Source organism: Paramormyrops kingsleyae, chromosome 24 (assembly GCF_048594095.1).
Source record: "Paramormyrops kingsleyae isolate MSU_618 chromosome 24, PKINGS_0.4, whole genome shotgun sequence".
Taxonomy (NCBI): domain Eukaryota; kingdom Metazoa; phylum Chordata; class Actinopteri; order Osteoglossiformes; family Mormyridae; genus Paramormyrops; species Paramormyrops kingsleyae.
The window spans coordinates 16,051,427-16,067,792 of NC_132820.1; the positions used below are offsets into that span (position 1 = coordinate 16,051,427).

General features: G+C 43.1%; 1 protein-coding gene across 8 annotated transcripts in view; it reads left to right on the forward strand.

Moving 5' to 3' along the window:
• The window catches only part of LOC111859691 (fibroblast growth factor 13), a 117,022-nt gene that overhangs the window by 89,653 nt on the left and 11,003 nt on the right, over positions 1-16,366 (forward strand). For 7 of the 8 annotated variants that reach the window (XM_023842629.2, XM_023842630.2, XM_023842628.2 and 4 more), the window contains 2 exons: positions 4,872-4,982; positions 11,472-11,575. In XM_023842629.2, coding sequence (XP_023698397.1) covers positions 4,872-4,982; positions 11,472-11,575 — 215 coding nt within the window. Of the gene's footprint in view, positions 1-5; positions 1,208-4,871; positions 4,983-11,471; positions 11,576-16,366 lie in introns of those variants that run through there. The other variant, XM_023842631.2, reaches the window with a different exon arrangement.

Genomic DNA, 16,366 nt, shown 5'->3' on the forward strand with positions numbered 1-16,366 from the left:
AACGTCTTCGACTTTTTTTCCCCTCTTCCGTTCTTCTTTTAATTTCTTCTCGCTTCACAACGACTAATAAGTTTGCTGATCGCGTTACGCCCGGACTTAGGCTGACGCTGTTAGCAGCCGCTTAGGAACCTGCAGCGGGGGTATCATGCTCATACAGAAGATGCGTGTTTTCCTGTTGAAGACTACTCGTCGTCTCTATAGCCAAATTGACTGATTTTATCTTAAAATCCAAACAAGAAAACGTGAAGAGGACATTGTTCCTTCTGACATTTACTATTTCTCATCTTCAGTTTACTCAATATATATATATTTTACCCTGGCGGAATGATTTTTTCGGTCACTAATTTGCCTTTTTCTTTTCTCTCTATATATCGCACCCCCGTTTTGTTCTTTTCTTGAACTACAGCTTTTGGGCGACAAAATAAATTGTTCGGTCTACCTGTTAGCAGGTGTTTCCCACGTTGCGCATTAACAGCCTTTAGATAACACCTACATGCCGGTAGGATGCATCCAGCGAAATAAATTAAAGCGCGTTTTATTTAATTTTTTTCTGGAAAACATGATGGTTTTTATTTCTTGCGTGTCTTTCAGCTTAACATACGGTTTTGAAGCCGATGCACTTCGTTCGAGGAGTATTTGTGTACTTAAAGCTGTGTGAATGAGATTCCTGATACCAACCATATTTTTTGTTGAAGATCGCCTTTTCCCTGGAGAGAAAATGAATCGCTGCCGAGATACGCCCAGAAGCAAATGTAATATAATAGTGAACATCATAGACATTTAAGTCCGCGTTCATACTGGAAAGTACATGTGACACATCAGAACATTACGTGTGGAATCGCTGTTTGTAAATTATAACAATGACTTTATTAGGCGTTTGAGATCTGTTCGGGATTACTGTTCTTAAAAGTGATAGGAATAATCTGGGAATAAAAATCCCGCGCTGGCGGGAGGGGGGTGGGAGAGGAAAAGATTTTCGTCTGGAAGTTGTTTCATCAAAAAGCCGTCAAACTGGCAATGGCCGCAGCGATCGCCAGCTCCCTTATTCGGCAGAAGAGGCAGGCGAGGGAGCGGGAGAAATCCAATGCCTGCCGCTGCGTTAGCAGCCCGAATAAGGCCAAGGGGAGCTGCGAGAAACCCAGCCGACTCAGTGTCTTTTCCCGTGTGAAACTCTTTGGGTCGAAGAAGCGGAGAAGGCGGCGACCAGGTCTGCTCTTGTTTTAAAAATCTGATTCGCCTCATTAAGTAACACCCATAAGTTTTTTTTCTTTGTATTTTCACCATTAACACCGTCATCTTCATCCCCATCATCATCGGCTGCACGTGATCCCCTTTCCAACTTTAAGCAAGAAGATTGTAACCCTTATTTAACCGTTCAAAACATCAAACTGGAGACATTTTCAAATATGATTCGTAAGTTCATAATATGCTTCATATATATATTTATTTATAAATATCTCACCCTTGTGATATTTCACACATGATTAATTATATAAATCCATCCATCTTCTAACCACTTATCTTTATCACTTAAGTCACAAATCATGAGAACAGCACAGCTGGTGGTACGATTCTCAGGTTCTATCAACATTAATTTGCAAGCATAGCATCCAATTATGTCATGTAGACTGCAACCCAGCCCACAAAGAGGAACCATGCTCATCAGCTCATCTTCTCGTTTGCACTTTTATGGATGTTTGGCCATTGCAACTCAAAGCAAAGAAAGTCTCTGCACATTTGAATCATTGTTCAGTTTCTGGATGTAATAATTATTATTTATATCGCTAGATTTGGTCTCATGGTGGTTCACATTATCCCCACATTGTAAATGTCAGGTAGATTAGTCATCATAAATAGACAGGAGCAGATATGAGGTTCTTGTGGTAGAAAAAGAGAAAAAAAAAATTGATGAGAAATACCGTATTTTAGTGTCCCAGGTTCAGCAGAAATAAACATGCTTCTATAACCTGGTGAATTTTTGTCCTCTTTAGTTTTGTGGAGCAGTAAATTTGTGAGATGAAGGTGATTGTCTGACGTGGTGTCATTGTTTCCTACATAACCAGTGATAAGTATGAAAGATTTTGCTGCACTTTCCAGCAGAGATGTGTTGGCCCCGTAACTGTCAGTGTCTCTCTTTGTACAGCTTCTCGTTCACCTTTCATCCTGGCTTTCCTCGAAGTAATGGTTCTCGCATTGTTGCCCACACTGTTGACGGAGTTCAGTCTGGAGCTTCTTCAGTGCTTGTTTGTCTTGACACCTCTTACTCTTCCAAGCTTATCTGAAGAGCTGTCCCAGGTATAAATCCAGCTTTCCCATCCCCCCCCCCTCCAGCCTACCCACTCCCTAGCAGGGTAAGGAAGGCGGCATTACATAACACGCATATGGAGCTGAGGGCGCCTCCACGCCGCAGCTGCTGCCCAGGGTTGACTGCCAGTGGCGCGGGGCAGGACTGGCTGCCAGTGGCGCGGGGCAGGACTGGCTGCCAGTGGCGCGGGGCAGGACTGGCTGCCAGTGGCGCGGGGCAGGACTGGCTGCCAGTGGCGCGGGGCAGGACTGGCTGCCAGTGGCGCGGGGCAGGACTGGCTGCCAGTGGCGCGGGGCAGGACTGGCTGCCAGTGGCGCGGGGCAGGACTGGCTGCCAGTGGCGCGGGGCAGGACTGGCTGCCAGTGGCCCGGGGCAGGACTGGCTGCCAGTGGCCCGGGGCAGGACTGGCTGCCAGTGGCGCGGGGCAGGACTGGCTGCCAGTGGCGCGGGGCAGGACTGGCTGCCAGTGGCGCGGGGCAGGACTGGCTGCCAGTGGCGCGGGGCAGGACTGGCTGCCAGTGGCGCGGGGCAGGACTGGCTGCCAGTGGCGCGGGGCAGGACTGGCTGCCAGTGGCGCGGGGCAGGACTGGCTGCCAGTGGCGCGGGGCAGGACTGGCTGCCAGTGGCCCGGGGCAGGACTGGCTGCCGTTGCTGTGTTTGCATGGGCGGCTCCACTTTGTTGTGCTGCTTTACAATCATGGGCTGTTCCCTCGGAACACCCAGGCATTTTCCAATAGGGGCCATTTGCAATAACCTAAATTCCCTTCACATATGGGTCTGCTGGTGAGAGGCTAGTTCTTGCTAAATCTGTGTCTGATCCCTACCAGTGACTCCACACCTGCCAGTCCAGGGGTCGTACGGAGAACAAGCCCTGTCCAGTTCACGCTGCCCCAAAACGAAATCGCATCCGCAGTCTGCTGCTGCAGTTGTTGGGCATTGTTGATTTATTTCACTACCGTATTACAAATGTAAGGCCGTGACTCATGAATGCATATACACACTGTTCCCAAAGCTTATAAATATTAGTTTATTTGTGTTGTAGGTCATTACTTGGCACCAAATTTGCTTTAAGAACAACATTGAAAAAGGCAAATTATTGCAACTAAATTACCTTGGTTTTTAGCTCACAGCAGTGATGTAAAACAGTCACTCCCTCCGTTCGGCTCATTATTTCAGCGCAGGCTGCCCGGCTGCTCAGATGCCCGGCTGCTCAGATGCTCGGCTGCCTGGCTGCTCGGCTGCCCGGCTGCTCGGTTGCCCGGCTGCTCCGTTGCTTAGCTGCTCGGATGCCCGGCTGCTCAGATGCCCGGCTGCTCAGATGCTCGGCTGCTCAGATGCTCGACTGCCTAGCTGCTCGGCTGCTCGGATGCCCGGCTGCTCGGATGCCCGGATGCCCGGCTGCTCGGCTGCCCTTCCATCAGCCCAATAGTGGCGAGTGGGCTAGAATCCAGCTACCGAAGCTACGCTGCCCACAGCATGTTTGAAATCTATAAAGGTCGACGCTTGAAAAGCTTGAGTCTGCCTCTCAAAACATGAAACAGGAAGTCCACAAAATAATTAGCGAATGTAAACTACCGCAGACAACATATTACCAGCTCTAGTTTATTTGTTTGGTTTGTACTTTGTATTTTGAGCTAACCTGTTTTTATACATCTGCCATTGTACAGGGGTAAAATATGTATCAAGGTCTGGGCTATGTTAGGCAGTAATATAACATTCAATACTCGTAGTTAACATGTTGAATGCAGAGGAAGCGGGCAGGGATCTGATCTGAGTGCCTTTGACAAGAGCCAAACCATTATGGCCAGACGACTGGGTCACAGCGTCTGCAGGATGGCAAGGCTGGCTCACAATCAGCCCTGGTGAGTACCTACTCACATATGCTTTCACCCAGTCGTCTGGCCATAGTGGTTTGGCCCTCGTCAAAGTCAGCCGGATCTTTTTCCCTGCTCTTTCATTCAGCATTCGGCGTGTCGGCTACGATTGCTGAATGTTAGATTACCTGCTGATATATCCCAGACTTTTACACACGCTGTTTTTTATAGATAGTCAATATTATTTGCTTCACGTTGGGGTGATCATAATGTTTTGGCTCATCTGCGTATGTGTGTATACATATATTATACAGTGTACATGTGATACACAATAATATATGAGTAGGACAACAAGGTGTTCAAGGTAAAGTGGCAGTGGTGAAATAAGGGTTAGGGTTCGAACGACAGGAGGATGTTTGGAATCACTTAAAGAAGGACATGTGGTATCAAGCTGGTATGTAGGACCTCTGAGAGATGGATGGAGGTCCTACTGAAAGGCAGGAAGTAGGATTTTTGTGTGAAAGGTGGGACATACTGTAGACTATTGGAAGATGGACAAAGGGTCCTATTAAGAGCTGTCTTCAGTATTGTTTTATGACCATTGTTCTTTCCTCATTGAGATGAACCCTTTGTTCACCGGACTGGCACCGTTTAGAAAGCCTGTTCTGCCGGGACAGGTAGGAGCCCAGCTGGCAGTCTCCGCTTCACTTTCCAGATGTCACATCCCTGCTCCACCCTTCCTGTGTCCACAGAGCCCCAGCTGAAGGGAATAGTGACGAAGCTGTACAGCCGGCAAGGGTTCCATCTGCAGCTTCAGGCCGATGGAACCATAGATGGAACCAAGGAGGAAGACAACAGCTTCAGTAAGTCTGCTGGGGGGAGACATGTCATACTTATCTGATTTAAAACATGCTCTTCTCCTAGAAGAAATAAATCATGAAAACAGGTGTCCAATCATTTTTATACTTTACCTGTATATTCAATTGCAGAGGTGTACAAAGTACAAATACTACATTGCTGTGCTTACATAGGTTTTTTTTTCTGGATTTGTACTTGAGTATTTTAAGTTGTTGCATTTTTTTGCTACATTTCTGAGTCGAATAATGGCTTTTTACTCCGATACATTCTGCACAACCATCGTTACTCGCCCAATTAAAAAAGAATGCTGTTACATGCAGTGCACCCGAGGCTGCGGAGTTTTGCGTTAAATATGAATCACAATATTTTTCACGATTCTTGAGTCATTTTTTTAGTTCATTATACAATATATTTCTTTCCATGTGTGGAGATGCACAATAATTCAGTTAATAAACTGAAATTGCCATCCAGTAGTTAAAGTTGATCAATATTCAAAGTTTGTTACTGAAATAATCGACATTGACTGATCAGCCATTTTCCGTAGTGGAGGATGAGAATTTTAGTTAGCCCATTTACCACTTATAAGATGTCTAAAACTATCGGCCTGAGAAATGTTTATAATTCATTATTAAATCCAGCTCTTAAATCAGTCTTTCAGTTTCCATAGAATAAAAATTGTTATTTTGCAGAAATGTGTCAGCACACTCAGCAAGTTTCACTGCTTTTTCTAAATAAAATAAAAATTTGTGACTCAGTTTCTCTTATGGTGCTGCACTGTAACTTGTAGTGCTATATTCAAACCTGTGTTGAGTGAATTTAAAAAGATAGGTTGCTTTCTGTAAGATCAATAATTTGAATGAATAGGACTTTTTACTTTGAATGAATAATACTTTTGAAACGAGGTATTTTTTTTTCTTAAGTAGTGTTTTACTGGATGACTTTTACTTGATTAACATTTTGGTTTTGTAGCTGTACTTTTGCTTAAGTATGAAATATCGAGTACTTTTTCCAGCATTTTTAAATTGGATGCAAACTATATGCAAAGTCTATGATTTTCAAACGATTTTTCACGGTCACAGGGGAACTCAGAGCCTATCACATGATGATATAAATAGAGATTTATATTTTTATACTGTAAATGTTTAGGCTCAGTATCATGAAGATAATGATAACAATTATCATAAATTAATTTTATTCTAAAAAAAAAAACATAAAAATGACACAAAAACTATGATCGGCCTTCAAAGACTATAGGCTGATATTACTGGCATTAAATCTTAAACTACACTATGGTCAATGCAATTCAACCAAATACCCAGCAGTTACACTAGTCATCACTCTGAATAATGTGACACATTATGTCAATTTAATAATGCGATTACGAGTCGTCTGTTATCCAGCTTCATGGCGTAGCTACAAATCTGCAGTGTCTTCTAAGCTCTGAAGTTGATTCTGTGATTTTGCGCTGTGTTTTTAATTTTGCCATTTTGAAGAGCTAAATAACACAGTTGCAAAAATATGTTATGTAAGCCTCTGTTAGACAAATGAGTTATTCTGTGCGCAGGCTCTTTTGTCTTTGGATGGGTTGTGGACCACTGAACGTGCAACTGTCGTGGAAGCCATCTGGCCTCTCTATTCTGCTCCCCCGATCAATTTCTCTAAGAGATGCAGTCCCGTAAATCCGCATATTAATCTCTCATTCTCTTCCGGATGAATCTAGAACCAGTTTACATCCAGTGGCCTGTTTGATTCCAGATCTACAAACCAACAGCACCTTTCACCATTACTTAATAAGAATGGTACTACTTCAGTGACTGTATTGCCTTTTGCCCTGCAGATGATAAACTTCCCTACAACTGTGTTCATAAACTTTTCTTGGAACTCTTTGAAGAACATTGTTGCAATTTAGTGTTAGTAAGCGATGATGGAATTCATCTCATTATTGGCCTGTCTCGTCAGTGCTAAACAGAAATGGTATTCTGACTTCTGTACAGTATATTATCCATTTTCTTGAAAGAGTGTGAATTTGAATGTTGACTGATATTGAGAAGATCATGATTTTGGATGGAGCGTACTAAAATATAGGCAGTCCCTGGGTTAAGAATGGCCTGCTTATGGACAACTCGTACTTAAAGACAGACTTAAGAATCTTTGGGTTCCTTTAAATCAGAGCTAGATAAGATTTTAACAACTCTGAGCTATTAGTTAAGTTCTCCCCAAGCGAGCTCGATGGGCCGAATGGCCTCCTCTCGTTTGTATAGTTCTTATGTTCTTACTTATGAACAGACTGCCATAAAGCCTATTTTTTTTAATGAGTTAAATACAACAGTTCATGATAATGAATGCGCACAATACTTTGACGCTCCTGAAAACATTGCATGGCTTCAGCGATTCGTCAGATCAAGGTACAGTGCTAAATTTAGTTACTTTTATTATGACTGTATTATTATTGTTGTTGTTGTTGTTGTTGTTATTTTGTACTGTATATCATTGTTCCACTTTACCCATAAATCCGACTTAAAGTCAGACTTAAGAAGCATATGTCGTCTTGTAACCTGGGGCTGACTGTAATAAACCAGGATCATATCCCCCCTCCCTGATCAGAGGAGAGAGCAATCAGCCATATAAGTTTCAGAATTGAAGAAAAATACAGTGATTCCAGTCAGTGCTACCAATACTGTTTCTACACTTCTTTGATTTAAAAAAAAAAAAATCAATAAAAGTTTTTGTTTTTTTTTAATGTAAATTGTTATGTCACAGAAACACTGCCGATTAAAATTCACACCGTTGTGGGGGGGGGGGGCTGAAGTCATTCACACCATCACAAAAATAGCATTGTTAGGAATGGGATGCTGTTGTCTCCATGGTGACAGTAGCACAGTTCCCATCATTCTCTGGTTCTATGTGAAAAGCCTACTCACTTGCTCAACAACAACAACTCACAATTCACGCAACTGGCCTGTGCCCATTACAGGTACACATATCCTACATTTTTTTATTGCAACTCTTCTTGAAGTGTTACGGTAACAGTATTTTATCGTCAACCTGGCTTTCAGTTCAAAATAATCTTAATACCTGCGCCATAGCAGTGCTGTGGGGGTGTCATGAAAACTGTAGTCATGTCATTTGATAATTAAGATCCTTAATTTTATGATCCTGTGACACTTACTACTTACTTAATGTGAGTGAATTTTGGGAGAAAATGAGGGTCCTTAAGGTTTGAGTATGAACTGAAGCCATCAAGAAAAGCTCCTTCAGATGAGAGCGTGCTGCGAGATGAGATTTCTGAGTACACACACAGATCCGAACCTTATTATGAAACTCTGACAGTCCGACATATTATCGGCTGTGAGCATGTTTACTGTATGGATTTTCTCAGGCGTGCGGTTTCCGCATCCTCTCTGTTGATGAAAGCAGTTGTGTGGTTGAGGTAATTGAGTTCACTCCCCATGTCCCTAATGGCCAATGACTACTAATCCTTTCGAAATGAAGTTTGCAGCAGCCCCGTTCATTTTATATGCTTCTTACCTCCTTTCCCTTCAGCCATGATTACGTAGGGAGGTTTTTTTACTGCATGTAATCAGTGACCAGGTCACAGCGCCAGCAGCTGAGGGGTTAGGAGCGATTGCAAATGGATGGGAGGGGAAGGGGAGGGGGATGAAGAGACACAGCTGTTGTTGTGACAGGCCTCCTGCAGACTTGGTAGCCTGCCTGACCGCCCCAGCCTAGTCTGCGATCTCATGGGTGCGTGTGCTTGCGCCCGTGTGTAGGTCTGTGTGTGGTGTGAGGAGGGTGTTTATCTTACATTAGCAGAGCTCTGATCCATCCAGCTGTTTAGCTGGTCAACGGCGTAAAATATTAACACTTCCTGCGTTCTGATGCATGTGGTGGAGCCTGGTAAGGCCCCACTGCCGCCTGAATGAGCACAGGTTGGTCACGCAGAGAGTAGAGCGCTAATGAAGTAGAGCTGGTCAGTGGCAGCGCCATGCTTCTTGGGACATACATACAAGGACGGTAGGTAGGTGGATCTGGGACATTTTTGGTTCCAGACATTTGCTTTTCTGTCACTGCTGGAATAGATTTGGACAAGCTCTGAAGAACTTTGGGCCGTTGTGCAGCACAGCTTGTGGACAGTGGTTGTGTCACAGTAAACAAAGTGAGTGAACCTTTGGATGTGTTGTGTATTGATGGCAATGTCACCAGGGATGGAAGATATGGATTCTGGACATGAGCCAGCCAATCTAGCCGACTCTAGTTCACCTAACGGTTTGGTTACTACCTGAATTATTATAGAGGAGACACACATTGCATCCATGTTCCAGCAGCTTCTCTTGGTCAGAGGGGCCCTGGAGCCCCTCCCAGACAGAAATTGGCCGAGCTGCAACCTGGGTGGGATTCCGGTCCATCACCTGACACATACAATCGTGCACCTTCCACTGGCAACGCCTTCAGCAAGCAAGTACAACGTGATTTCATCGTTTAATATCCTGTCTTGCTCTTGTATAAAACATGCATAGACATATACAGGTGAACCTGAAATCTGATGGCAGGAGGAAGGTTAAGCCGTTTTCCCCAGCACCCCCCACAACACGGGGAGAGCACGCAAATCCACACACCCAGCATGCTCTGTTACTGGTGCGTAGCTTCTCCTCATCCTCCAATTCTCCAAACATTCTTCACTTTGTGACTCCTAATGCTTTTGGATAATTGATCACGGGAGTCCAAAGCTTCATTTTTGGTTTTGCTGCTGGGATGCTGAGAGACAGAAAATACTAGGATTTTGTTTCAGGGATTTGGAAGTAAAGAGTAAAATCTGCTCTGACTTTGTCTGCAAGCCACAAGGAGCATCTTTTTCAAAATCTGCCAAATTTGACTCGAACAATATAAAATAGGTTCTGAAATGTGATTGCTCTTTATGCCCCAGAATACAAACAAAGCTGTTTTTTTGGTAATGAGCATTTTCAGTTTAATTTAATTCAATTTTGGTTGAAATGCATGAGCAAACATCAGTATGACTATGTATCATAACCTCCTGAGACCCAAGGAAAAAAGTGTCCTTCAATTTTAGGTTATTTGTCTTTGGAGGAAATAAGACATCTTACAATTTAGAATTTTTCAAATTTATTTTTATTTCTAATTTCACAGCATGTCCTCTTTAGTGCACAACAGGAATAAATACGTTTCCCAACATCAGTGAAAAGATAGACGCAAAAACAAAATGTCCACTACAATGGACATAAATGAATGGGTGGGATCTCAGGAGGTTATTGCAAGAACCAGGTTAGTGCTTAGAGGGTTAAAGGCAATTGAATGTGTACAAGTCTAGTTTAAGTTACACGATATTCTTGAAGATGCCTGTTGTCTTATTGTTACCATATTTCTGGAAACGGTGCCTCACGTCATATAAACCAGTTGCAGTACTGAGCATAAATGATTCTTTCTATGTAAACTGACAATATTGAGAATTTTCTAATGAGACACATTTCTTTTTAAATTTCAAAGAGGGGCAGAAGGATGTTAAAAAATTATAGTTGCCAGACACGATGCCAATGCATCTTAGAAAAGACTCTATATTTCAGGACATCTTGAATTGCTAACTGCTATTAATTATAGATATAATATGGGGCATATTTATTTATTAATAATTTCTAATTTTAGTTTTTAGTTTTATTAATTTCAGTACATATAATTCAGGCCCAATAGAAATCCATCACTGAGGTTTTTTTTTTTTTTTTAATCCCACCATCTTGCAACTGATAAGTAACAGGATCTTAGACCATATTCCAGGCAAGAGAGTGTACAAGGCAATGAACAGCCTATCAGAGTGTACAAGGCAATGAACAGCCTATCAGAGTGTACAAGGCAATGAACAGCCTATCAGAGTGTACAAGGCAATGAACAGCCTATCAGCGGGTATGGGGCAATGAACAGCCTATCAGAGGGTACGAGGCAATGAACAGCCTATCAGAGGGTACAAGCCAATGAACAACCTATCAGAGCGTACAAGGCAATCAACAGCCTATCAGCGGGTACGAGGCAATGAACAGTCTGTCAGAGGGTACAGGGCAATGGACAGCCTATCAGAGGGTACAGGGCAATGAACAGCCTATCAGTGGGTATGTGGCAATGAACAGCCTATCGGTGGGTACAAGGCAATGAACAGCCTATCAGCAGATACGAGGCAATGAACAGTCTGTCAGAGGGTACAGGTGCACACATCCCCCCAACCTACGGGTGATTTAGAGACATCACTTAACATAACCGAATAAAATAGGAGTACCTAGAGGAAACCTATATAACGCAAGGAGACCATGCACAGTGCCTGGGCGTGTTGGGGCACAGTTTGAACCTTTGCCCGGGGGCATGTGGCACCGGTGCTGCTCACTAAGTCACCGTGCCAACTAGAGCTGTAGGGAAATGGGGGTTGTGTTTCTCTGTCATTGAATGGCTCAGTCTGACCCTGTTTCCCTTTTCTGTCTCCGTCTCTCCTGCAGCAATATTCAACCTCATTCCAGTCGGGCTCCGAGTGGTTGCCATCCAAGGTGTACAGACCAAGCTATACCTAGCGATGAACAACGAGGGCTTCCTGTACACATCAGTGAGTCACGTAATGCTTTTGTGGGATGTGGGCGGAACAACTGGGGAGAGGAGTTGCATCGGAGAGCTTTAAATGATCCGTTTCTGTCTATGCTCTGAAAGAAGAAAGTCAGAGTAGTATCTCATCCTGGGATCAGGCCCCGTATTTCCTGGGTCTGCTTTCTGGTAATGAAGGTAAGGTGGAATTCCCTGACATGTGGTCCTCTTTGACAGGAAGGGGACAAAGCTTTCACAGAATGCTTTTTAAGCACTTTAGGTAGTGGTGCAAGAACTCTCCCTTGTGTGAAAACTGCAAAGATAGCAACCCTAAACAGAGATAGCAGTATTAGCTTGGCACAAATGTTCCTCCTCGAAGGTCAGCACACAGGTCTGCGCACGCTTCTGCACGCATCCGCTGTGTGTGTGTGTGTGTGTGTGTGTCTGTGTGAATCATCCGTAATGAATGCAAGCCCAGAATATAATACAACAAATATTTTGAAGGCAACTAACTGTCAATAAATACTTTGCTGTGATGGATCTGGGAAAAAACACTGAAGAGATTCTATCATTTCACTGTGGTCTGCAAAATGTCTTACTTAGTCAACTGTCAACAGATTTGGTTACTATTACACATCAGGTCTTTATGTTGACAAATGACAGAAAAAAAATTAAGTGTGTTCACTACTCACTAGCGTAGCCGCTGGTCGAGTAAGAGCTGGTTTAGGGTGCGGCTTTGCAGTCTTATTCTCCTTCCTCACTCTTGCGTTTCATCAGAAAGGCTGTCTTGGCCATTTTTATGGGGTCAGCTGTACTTTGGAGCTGCTACTGTAGGTAGGTCTGCTGTACTCTTATTCAGGATGTCATTTAAAGTCCAGACTTTTTGACACAAAATTATTGCCGCCATAAATGTTCTTGCTGAGCAGCTAATCGGAGCATTAAGGAACATAGAACCTTATTGCCTCGTGGGCTTCTGGGCTCAGCCGGCACACGATTCCTGCACCGTAATCAGCCGGGTTGGGGCCCCGCTGACCTTGGGGCTGCCAGGGCGCTTCGCCACGTCTGTTCTATCTGGCGGAAGTGCCGGTTACCATGGTGACTCAGCTGTCCCATCAAACAAACGTGTGGGTTGGATTACATGGTCAGGGTATGAAATGAGTGATTTCCTGAATGCCTCCTTTTGTCATGCCTGTTCGTTTACTATTTAATGATCACCTGTGTGAACTCGCTACAGACTCCGATAATTGTTGGTTTGTTTATTCACAGTGACTGTTTTTATTTTTGTCTTTGAATACATACGAAATGCGTGCATTGAAAGGATGTTTGTATAATATACTGTCCAGGATCGTTATATCGTTTTTGCTCGTGGTTAGAAAACAATTCTGTATAATTTTGATATAATTTATTGCTATAAAAAGGAAATGCCTTATAAACATAACGTTGTAGACATTGCCGGTGTTGGCAGCCTCCTTCATTTTTCTTTGATTAAACGAGTTCGGAAATCATGAATAATTCAATGCTTTGCCAATAAATGTTCCCGCTCCGCAGAACATCTCACCGTGTCGGCGCGTTTTAGGCGTCACCGCGGTAAATAGCAAGCCGCAGATCCAGCTCTTCAGATGGGCACTGAGCTTGTCACAGACATTTTGACAGACGTGTCCCTTATTAAAAACTGATGGCAGGGTTGGGTGGGGGGGGCGAGTGGGGGGGGGGGGCAGTCAGGCTTGGCAGCACGAATTCAGGATCAGAGATGGTTATAGTGGGGCAATTCCAAGATGTTCCTCAGAAAAGGCACACGGTGCTACTAGCTTTGATGAATGTTTACACTGAGAAGAGGCACTGAATTCCAAATGGATGCATACACCAGCTTCTCCCATATTTTATATAGATGTTATAGTGTTTTTTAAATATTTGCATATTGCCTATTCTATAGAAAATGTGTGCGTGCACGGTGCATCTACTCTAGGTGCTGAATGATTCACAAGTAGCCTTGCAGGAAAATTTGATGGCACAGTTGTTTTTCAGCTAACGATATTTCAAGGATTTAGTTGTTAGAACCGCTAATATGCAGTCACGTACCATTGCATAGATGCTGTAATAACAGTGGGATCTTTGAGGGATGCATCTAATTAGATTACGCTGAATTAAATTATCGTAGAGGAGGAGCCTACGGGGAGCAGTAGACAAAGTGAAAAACATAATGAAGAAGAGGAATCTCATTTGACGACTGAACAACATTTGCCAATAAGGATCCAGTCATCGTCATTTCTTTTAATAAACAGAAGTGTAGAGATTTACAATGATACTAGGGCAGAAAATCTGATTTGCTGATGACGGAGGAGTGCGGAGCTCTTCGTAGTGAATTATTAGTTACTTCATACTTCTGGTCCCAGCTACTGTGAGTCTGTGGTCGAGTTTGTGTGCATATAACACTGGCCGTAGTTTTCGGAGAACTGGGCACTTATGCTTTGATCCCCAGCTAAGGGATAAATTTCACACTGCCCGTTTCGGTAATAATACTCCAAGCAGCAGGATACGGTAAAAACACAAAAAGGACAGTAATATTTAATAATATTTAGTAATTCTTATTTACCTTAGTTAATTTGAGGTTAATAGAAGATTATCATTTAAGTAGGTACTGATTCTAAAATAAAATAAATGCTTACAATATTAAACAATTCAATGATTAGATTAGACCAGGGTTATTCAAGTCGCTGTCCTCGAGGTCTGAGCACTGCTGGTTTTCCAGCCTTCCTTTACCTATGAGCCAGCTGTGAAGCCTCTGACCAATCAGAATCAGTCATTATTAAACTAACTACCTGGGAGAACTGAAAACAAGGCCTGGACTTGGAATCGAGGTCCAGATTTGAATTGGGGGGGCTTGGTTTCTGCAGCCTTCTAACCATTGATAAAAATGACACCTGGACATTAACTGATGGTAACTGGAGTCAATTCCTGTTAAACTTGCAGCTTCTTGGAATCTCCAGTCAAGGCTGCAGGAGCGTAAATAAGCCTGCGCCAGATGGCTGAAAGGATCGCACATCCCTCCAGTAGTAATGTCGCTCCCTTGTGTGTGTGTGCGTGTGTGTATGTGTGTCTGTGTGTGTGCGCGGACCAGGGTGAAATGGAGACTTGGGCTAGAGACAGATTGTCTTAGCAGTTGATTTTTATTCAGCCAACATTGTCAGAGCATGTGGTCGAATGCGCATTAATTACACTGTTTTGTATTGTACCTGAATGTGCTGTTGCAGTTTATAGATTTGCAAACTAATATGAGGTAATTTATTTGCTTATTATTATTATTATTTGCCTTTTGTTCATATCATTTTGATATATTTGTTCAGCTGGTGATTTGGATTAGACAGAGAAGTAACCGTTATATTCCTGGCGCAGTGACAGAGAAGCTACACAGGTAGCTGAGTTTGCTGCTTGAAAACTATTATGACATGAAAGAGGAAATAAAGGGAAACATGCCAGTGATGTCAATAGGCAGAATTTACCCACTTCTGCTGCTTGAGTCACTGGGTTGAGAAGAAAAGGTTTCTCTGCATGTATAAAATTACCAGGCAAACCAGGACTAACACACAGTCTGTGAGTCACGTATAAGTGTAATCAAATGATGCTCCCCATATTAAGCTGGAGCGGGCTGCCTCTTTCCACAGAAATCTGCAAAAGTCACATGTTATACAGCCACTGCTTGTCTGACTAGGGCTACTCAATTATGGGGGGGAAAAAATCATAATCACGATTATTTTGGTCAGTATTGGGATCGCAGTTATTTTGAGCAGTTACTCATCAACGCTGGAAATATCATGCATTACAAATAACTTGAATTCAGCTGAGAAACAAATAAAGGCGGTGTAATGGATTTATAACACAAGACAAAGATGGGAGCACGCACTGCGTCACAATAATAGTTTACTCTTGATTATTTTGTTTTAATAGTCGTTGGAAACCAAAATGGTAATTGAAATAAAAATTCAATCAATTGCGCAGCCCTATCTCCAATTAAAAATACATTAGCTTGTTTTTTTGATGACTTTATGGATAATTTTTCCTAAATTATAAGAAACATTTTCGTGGGCTGTGGAGAAAACCTGAATGTACTCAATTCTGCAACATTCATATGGAAGGGAATGCATCAAGAAGACCAGCGATCCAGGGCACCTGCGGGTCAGATACAACCATAGCTGCAGCTGTGCTGTGTGTAGCAGCCAAACACATGGTGCACGGTTGCCCTGCCCCCTTCCCTCACCCCTGCAGGGGGCTCTCATCAGCGGTGCCCCACTGTTCCAGGCAGCCAGGCCATCTCGAAGTAACGCGGAGCTGTCTGCGCAATGAAAACACCGGCCCTCTCCACAGGGTCTCTGTCAGCCATTATCCTAGGGGCCCTAAGTGCAGACTGCAGCCCTTTAAATGGCTCCTGCTAATTGAAAATGTGGGCATTGTTAATGATTATTCATGCCTAACATTCTATATTTACTTAGAAATTCTGCATGCCTGAAGCATCTGTAAGAGTGGCTGAGGCGACAGCTTGAAAACTAAAGGGAAGAAACTACAGGAAATCACAGGGGAGGCTAGTTTAGTTTTCCCTGTCTTTGATCACAGCTTCTGCCCTCAGTTTGATGTTTCCTTGGTGATTCTAAAGCATTTTTTTAAAGAAAGCTAACTTTAGTATAGGCTTTGTGCATGAAATGCTTACATTAGATATAACATTTTTTTTGCTGAGTCAGAACATCATACAAATTGAAGGAAGTCATGTATGGAAATTGATCATCTTTCAACACTTGAAAACATACAGTACTAATACTCGTCA